At 45.8% G+C, this 7,477-nt stretch overlaps 1 protein-coding gene across 1 annotated transcript; it reads left to right on the forward strand.

Annotated features, from left to right (window-relative positions):
* The first annotated feature begins 259 nt into the window (after positions 1-259).
* CYBC1 (cytochrome b-245 chaperone 1) lies at positions 260-7,455 on the forward strand. The gene is made up of 7 exons (XM_073559704.1): positions 260-379; positions 1,028-1,145; positions 1,599-1,640; positions 1,748-1,821; positions 5,024-5,120; positions 5,196-5,340; positions 5,420-7,455. The coding sequence occupies exons 2-7, from the start codon at positions 1,061-1,063 to the stop codon at positions 5,541-5,543; spliced, it is 567 nt and encodes a 188-aa protein (XP_073415805.1). The 5' UTR covers positions 260-379; positions 1,028-1,060; the 3' UTR covers positions 5,544-7,455.
* The last annotated feature ends 22 nt before the right edge of the window (positions 7,456-7,477 follow it).

Consider the following 7,477-nt stretch of genomic DNA (forward strand, 5'->3'; position numbering starts at 1 on the left):
GGGATAACAGCATGAAATGAACTGATAAAGAGCCATCTAGTGGTAATTGCAGGAATATTATTATGAAGTAAGTTTATGCCGAGCCATCTAGTGGTCATTGCTGGAATAACACTGTGAAATAAACTGATGCAGAGCCATCTAGTGGTCATTACCGGTATAGCACTGTGAAGTGAACTGATGCAGAGCCATCTAGTGGTCATTGCTGGTATAGCACTATGAAATGAACAGATGCAGAGCCATCTAGTGATCAATGCTGGTATAAGTTTATGAATGTGAAGCCTGGGTGGGTCCATGCCATATCCCAGCATGCTCTGGGGTGCAGCGTGTACTGAGGAAGTGCAGAGCTGCTGTGAGGAGAGGTCCAGGTGCAGACAGGACGGTATGTGTGCAGTTCTGTGTCGCTATAGAGGGGGGTGGCGGAAACTTCTCTGTCCTGTGCAGTTACAAAGGCAGGGAGGGGACAGCCTTGTCATGTGGCACTTTTTCTGCCCTGCTGACATTATTGCTGTATGGTCCTAATGTAACTTTCATGGATTATCTCTGTTATGTAGCTTGTCTAGATGGTAGGACTACAACTCCCAGCACACAGTACTTCCATTGTGGGGTCTTCTTGTCACCACTTATCCCTGTTTTTTTTGTCTCTTCCTGGGTGTCTCATTTACACGTCAGATTTATTGTTCTTGGAGAAACAGACTTTAGTGAATCGGTGGGGGCGCCATTATTATTGCACGTCACACTTTGCCCACCAGCGCTGAGACGATCGTGTGTCGTCGCCCCCCACTCCTCTGTGAGGAGCCGCTGCACTGACACTTCCCTTATTCTCTCTTCTTCCCCATTCTCCAAACTGCAAGGCCGGTTTTCAGTAAAACCGGAGTTGTCATCGCCCCTTCCCCCATTATTTACCACGAAGAAGCCTCCATGATGACTGTTTCCGTTCCTGTACTCATGCTCTTGAGGTTTAGGACTATCCTACATAGACTCCCCAAGGAAGGCCCAATCTGATGTAACCCGTCCTCTTCCTCTCCAGGCTCTGATCTCCTCTTCTAGGACTGACCCCGCCATGTATATGCAGGTAGAAAACCGCACCGGGACCTTCCTTCATCTGAAAAGGAATCCCAGCATCCGCTCGTGGTCGCTGTTAGTTGGTGAGTTGCAGTTTATATGCTACATTACAATATCAATTTTTTTTTTCTTCTGGAAACCATCAACAAGTAGGTTGTAGCAGGGGGCTCTGTGTGTCAAAACCATTGCACCACAAATTTGGATTATATCAATGCTGCTGTCAGGGACTGACATTGGTTCTTAGGACTTGTTCACATGCTGCGTTTTTTTGCTGCATTTTTTTCTTCAATACGATTTTGCTGTGAAAATTCCCCCAGTGTTTTACAGTACATGCAAAGTGAGTGAACCGCACCCGACATGACAGCCGACCCAGGGTAGGACGTCCTGGTGGACTCGACATGCTAAATGTATGCGCATAGAAAGAATAATGATCTGTAAGCGGCAGCTTGCTGATGGTTTCCACTTCTCATTTTTAATACTGCCTTTGGTGTAAATGCGTTGTGTGATGTTACATCTACCCGTCCTGTTTCCTGTAGGAATCTCCTCGATCGGCCTGGCCGCAGCCTATTACAGTACAGGTAGGTACCGAGGAGAAGGGCGGCCCTCCCCGGACCCTGGTGCACGTTTTTGGGTCCTTCACCAAGTCCTATAATCCTGTGTCCGGCGTGTTTCCTTTCCATACTAGATTCCTGGGCGTGGAAGCTGTTTTACATGGCCGGGTGTCTTTTTGTGGCCCTTCAGAATCTGGAAGATTGGGAGGTGAGCGCAGAACGATCTTGGGGTATCTCCAGGTTATCAGACTCGTGAGATTTCTGGGTTTCAACAAAGTCTGAAGAACTGAGGGTCCTTTTCATGTTAGGACACCCGTTCCTGATTGTCGACCCGTGCAAACATGGCAGCGATCAGCCGACAAAAATCATCGCTGTCAGCGGCTGATCTGCTCTTCTAATTGTCAGATTGGTACTTAACCAGTCCAGCACATCAAGTCCAAAAATACCGCCACACAATGACCACATATTACCACCGTAGTGATCGCTATCCATCAATAAACAAAACCACTGTACCAAGACTAACGTTGTCCTAAATATCAGAGACTAATAATACCGCCAGACCATAACCATATAATACCAGCACAGTAGTGATCGCTAGCCATCAATAAACAAAACCACTGTACCAAGACTAACGTTGTCCTAAATATCACAGACTAATAATACCGCCAGACCATAACCATATATTACCAGCACAGTAGTGATAAATGACCGTATATTGGTAGATATCAGTTATACACCAGTGCTCTGTAGACCATATAGTTGTATACTGTACAGATAAATCCAGGGACTCACCGCTGAGGTTCTCTGTGACTGGTCGTTCATTTTGCATTTTATTCTCCATTCGGCCCAGACCGTCTTTACCAATTTCACTATCCAGATCTCGTCTCTGCAGAATTTAACACGCATACATATTAGGCTCATGGCTTTCCAGCTTCATCCTCGCTTCACATTTCTAACTATCCAAGGTGTCTTCGGCAGTAATAATAATCCTCCTGCCTCCTCGCACAGTAATGGTGCCATCTATATGGTAATAATGCCCCTATTGTGCCTCCATTTCCTCTATCGATAGTCACGCACTAACAATGTTCACTCTGAGCCTCCTCTATAGTACGTGCCCCATATAGTAATAGTTCCCCCCCATAGTGCCATCACCTACTTATATTGCCCCCTATGTATCTCCACACAGTAATGGTGCCCTCTTCTCTGCCTGCACACAGGAATAGTGCCCCCTCCGTTCCTCCACATAGGAATAGTGCCCCCTCTGTCCCTCCATATAGTGATTAGTGCCCCCTCTGTCCCTCCATATAGGAATAGTGCCCCCTCTGTCCCTCCATATAGGAATAGTGCCCCCTCTGTCCCTCCATATAGGAATAGTGCCCCCTCTGTCCCTCCATATAGGAATAGTGCCCCCTCTGTCCCTCCATATAGGAATAGTGCCCCCTCTGTCCCTCCATATAGGAATAGTGGCCCCTCTGTCCCTCCATATAGGAATAGTGGCCCCTCTGTCCCTCCATATAGGAATAGTGGCCCCTCTGTCCCTCCATATAGGAATAGTGCCCCCTCTGTCCCTCCATATAGGAATAGTGCCCCCTCTGTCCCTCCATATAGGAATAGTGCCCCCTCTGTCCCTCCATATAGGAATAGTGCCCCCTCTGTCCCTCCATATAGGAATAGTGCCCCCTCTGTCCCTCCATATAGGAATAGTGCCCCCTCTGTCCCTCCATATAGGAATAGTGCCCCCTCTGTCCCTCCATATAGGAATAGTGCCCCCTCTGTCCCTCCATATAGGAATAGTGCCCCCTCTGTCCCTCCATGTAGTGATTAGTGCCTCCTCTGTCCCTCCATATAGGAATAGTGCCTCCTCTGTCCCTCCATGTAGTGATTAGTGCCTCCTCTGTCCCTCCATGTAGTGATTAGTGCCTCCTCTGTCCCTCCATATAGGAATAGTGCCTCCTCTGTCCCTCCATGTAGTGATTAGTGCCTCCTCTGTCCCTCCATGTAGTGATTAGTGCCTCCTCTGTCCCTCCATATAGGAATAGTGCCTCCTCTGTCCCTCCATGTAGTGATTAGTGCCTCCTCTGTCCCTCCATGTAGTGATTAGTGCCTCCTCTGTCCCTCCATGTAGTGATTAGTGCCCCCTCTGTCCCTCCATGTAGTGATTAGTGCCTCCTCTGTCCCTCCATATAGGAATAGTGCCTCCTCTGTCCCTCCATGTAGTGATTAGTGCCTCCTCTGTCCCTCCATGTAGTGATTAGTGCCTCCTCTGTCCCTCCATATAGGAATAGTGCCTCCTCTGTCCCTCCATGTAGTGATTAGTGCCTCCTCTGTCCCTCCATGTAGTGATTAGTGCCTCCTCTGTCCCTCCATGTAGTGATTAGTGCCTCCTCTGTCCCTCCATGTAGTGATTAGTGCCTCCTCTGTCCCTCCATGTAGTGATTAGTGCCTCCTCTGTCCCTCCATGTAGTGATTAGTGCCTCCTCTGTCCCTCCATGTAGTGATTAGTGCCTCCTCTGTCCCTCCATGTAGTGATTAGTGCCTCCTCTGTCCCTCCATGTAGTGATTAGTGCCTCCTCTGTCCCTCCATATAGTGATTAGTGCCTCCTCTGTCCCTCCATGTAGTGATTAGTGCCTCCTCTGTCCCTCCATGTAGTGATTAGTGCCTCCTCTGTCCCTCCATGTAGTGATTAGTGCCCCCTCTGTCCCTCCATGTAGTGATTAGTGCCCCCTCTGTCCCTCCATGTAGTGATTAGTGCCCCCTCTGTCCCTCCATGTAGTGATTAGTGCCTCCTCTGTCCCTCCATGTAGTGATTAGTGCCTCCTCTGTCCCTCCATGTAGTGATTAGTGCCCCCTCTGTCCCTCCATATAGTGATTAGTGCCCCCTCTGTCCCTCCATGTAGTGATTAGTGCCCCCTCTGTCCCTCCATGTAGTGATTAGTGCCCCCTTTGTTCCTCCATATAGTAATGGTGCCTCAGTATAGTGATCGTGCCCTGGTCAACTGCCAGGCCAGCTCATCAAGCATTTGCCAGACAGGCTGTCTACCCGTGATTGATGTCTCGTAAAGGGATGTATCCATCTCCTCCTATCTGCCATACATTTATTATTGGTGATGAGCCCACCGCAGGGACCCACATTGACCTCAAGAATGGGTTCCTGTTGCACACAGCCAGTGGAGAGGTGGCTGTGTATGCGCTTCTCTTCATTCATTTGTATGGGATTTCCAAAAAGTTGCCAATTTGGCACGTGCATGTCTTCTTTTCCACAATCTGTGCCACTCCAATACCCGTCCAATCCTGTTATCAGTGGTATGGCCATCTTGGCTCTAACATGTAAGGGCACCTATAGGCGGCATAGTCTAGATTCATGGCTGTGCGCATTCGGCCTCTAGGCTGATGTTCTTCTCTCTTCCAGGAAGCCATATTTGATAAAAAGGTGGGGAAGGTTGTCCTGAAGACCTTCAACTTGTACAAGAAAATACTCACGTTTTGTAAAGGAGGTCAGGAGGAAGGTAGGCGAAAAAGACAAGTAGGGTTTTGTGGAAATTCACACAACTGGTGTGTCTGAACTATGTTCTGTCTCCTAGTGGTGGTCCTACTGAAAGAGATCCGAGACGTCAATGTTGAGGAGGAGAAAGTCCGATATTTCGGGAAGGGCTACCTCATAGTCCTGCGTCTTGTGACGGGTATCTCCCACCCTCTTACACAGAGTGCCGTCTTGGGAGGTAGAAGGTAAGTTCTTCAAGGTTTTCTCTGCCGAACTTTTAACCGTTGAGGGTCCTCATTGGATTTATTTTTCTTTCTCCAACAGTGATGTGGAAGCGGTGGCCAAGCTTCTCACCACCTTCTTGGATCTCGACCTGGCGGGATTTCGCTCCCGAATCGAGGAGGAGAGCAGTGACAGCGAAGAGATTTTAGATAAGGAGGATGAATAAGTGACCCATAATATGGACCACCAACGTAATCCAGGCAATCGGGACGACCAAAGCCAAAAAGGTGGAATTTTTTTTTAAGATTTTTTTTTTTTTTTTTTTTTTTTTTTACTGCATTTTAATCTTGCACTATTCCTAGAGCTCCATCTTTGGTGCCGTAGTTGCCTCCAAATATTTATTCTACTAAATCCAAATGCGGTTCAGTGTTAATTGTCCACTAGGGGGAGCTCAACGTATTTCATTTTCTGGGTCTACGACACATCCTGAAAATCCCGAATATTCTAAAAAAAAAATAATCCTCCAATCTTGGATACTGTTTTTAAGATATTTTTTTTTTTTTTTGTAGAATATTTAGGAAGGTTCAATGAAACCTACAGTGTGCTATCCTAGCTTAGAAGGAAAAAAAAGAATAAATATATATTTGCCTGAAACAGCACCACTCTTATCCACAGGTAGTGTCATGTATTGCAGCTTAGCCCATACACTTGGTACGATCAATCTGTTATTTTTGTTAGGGGTACAGAATTCTGTAAAAGAGTTAAAATAGAAATTCCCATTTTTAAATGGGTTGAAAAATGTTTTTTTTTTTTTTTTTTTTTAAGAGGTCTGGGCTCCACAATCTTCTACATAGAATAAATTGATAAAATTCTGCATGCCCGTAGCCACCACTAGGGGGAGCTCACTACATACATTGAGCTCAATAATAAAATAGAGTGCAGTGAGCTCCCTCTAGTGGTGGCTGCAGGCAGACAGAATTCTATCACCTGTGCAGGGGATTTGGCGCTCTGTGTCAGAAATTTTCACCCTGATTAAAATATTTAAAAAAAAAAAAAATTAAAGGTGTGCATCCACTTTTAAGTTAGAAGCAGGTGCCTCTCCTGCCACGTAGTACTCACACATCCATTGTGTGGCTTCGTGCATTCTCAAGGCGAGGAACACTCAATTAGGTCTGCCCACCGACTCATTTGGCCTGTTGTGTCGCTGTAGAATATTTATTGTTGTAACTGTATTTTCTGCTGAAGATAAAAGCAATGTAAAAAGGTACTTAAAGGGGATGTCCACTTCTGACCAAGCACTGTTTCATCGGATACTACTTGACCTCTAGATGATGTCTTGGTGGCTGGAACATGGGTCTAGTGTCTAAATTCCACTATACGGTAAATAACGCTGTGTCTATGAAGGAGCTGCTGGTAATCTAAGGAGCATTAGGGGGAGTGGCCATCTGAGACACACCCCTAGTTGTTAAAGTGACAGTAACACCATATGAAATACTTGCTACAGTTTTTATGCTTAATTGAAATAATTATGTATCGTATCTTTACAGTCTCCCTTTGACTGCTGTAAAATAGAATATACCTTTTAACATGGAGGGTACAATAAATTACAGCTGCTTTTAGTTAATCTTCGGGCACATGTCCCCAAACTATCGCTCCCTAGCTGTTGTATAACTTCAAGTCACAGCATGTCAGACTGCACCTGTCAGAGCATGCTGGGAACTGTAGTTTTGTAAAGAAAAAGTGACATATAGGAAGAAAATTAATTTTTCTGATTGCCTCAAAAGATTTTTTTTATGACAAGCAGTAAAGCAAAAAACTTCCTATTGTGATGTCAGCTGGGGGTGTGGTTTCTATTAAAGTGATAGTGTGCCTTGTGTTGAAGTAGAGTAGCCGCTCATTGTTTTATAACGGACTATTGGATATTCTGGACAATCAGAAGCCCGTTTACCGGAAACTGCAGAAGATCCTGGATAGGCTGAGGCCTAAGGCCACTCTGGAGGACCATCCCTCATTGTACAAGATGTGGGAATGTTACATTTTATGTATTATGGAACGTGAATACTTGAAATCCCCGCTCTGTGTGTATGTGACTTCTGTTTTTTTTATACCATGAATAAAGTATAAGTTGGTGAAACTTACTGTTTTCTTCATATTGTGATA

Source organism: Dendrobates tinctorius, unplaced genomic scaffold (genome assembly GCF_039654945.1).
Source record: "Dendrobates tinctorius isolate UK_male_01 unplaced genomic scaffold, ASM3965494v1 ptg000014l, whole genome shotgun sequence".
Classification (NCBI taxonomy): Eukaryota; Metazoa; Chordata; class Amphibia; order Anura; family Dendrobatidae; genus Dendrobates; species Dendrobates tinctorius.

Coding starts and splice junctions, on each gene's coding strand:
- CYBC1 (XM_073559704.1), top strand. CDS start 1,061: ATGTATATGCAGGTAGAAAACCGCACCGGGACCTTCCTTCATCTGAAA. Junction 1,822..5,023: donor AGAATCTGGAAGATTGGGAG/GTGAGCGCAGAA, acceptor TCTCTCTTCCAG/GAAGCCATATTTGATAAAAA. Junction 5,341..5,419: donor GCCGTCTTGGGAGGTAGAAG/GTAAGTTCTTCA, acceptor TTTCTCCAACAG/TGATGTGGAAGCGGTGGCCA.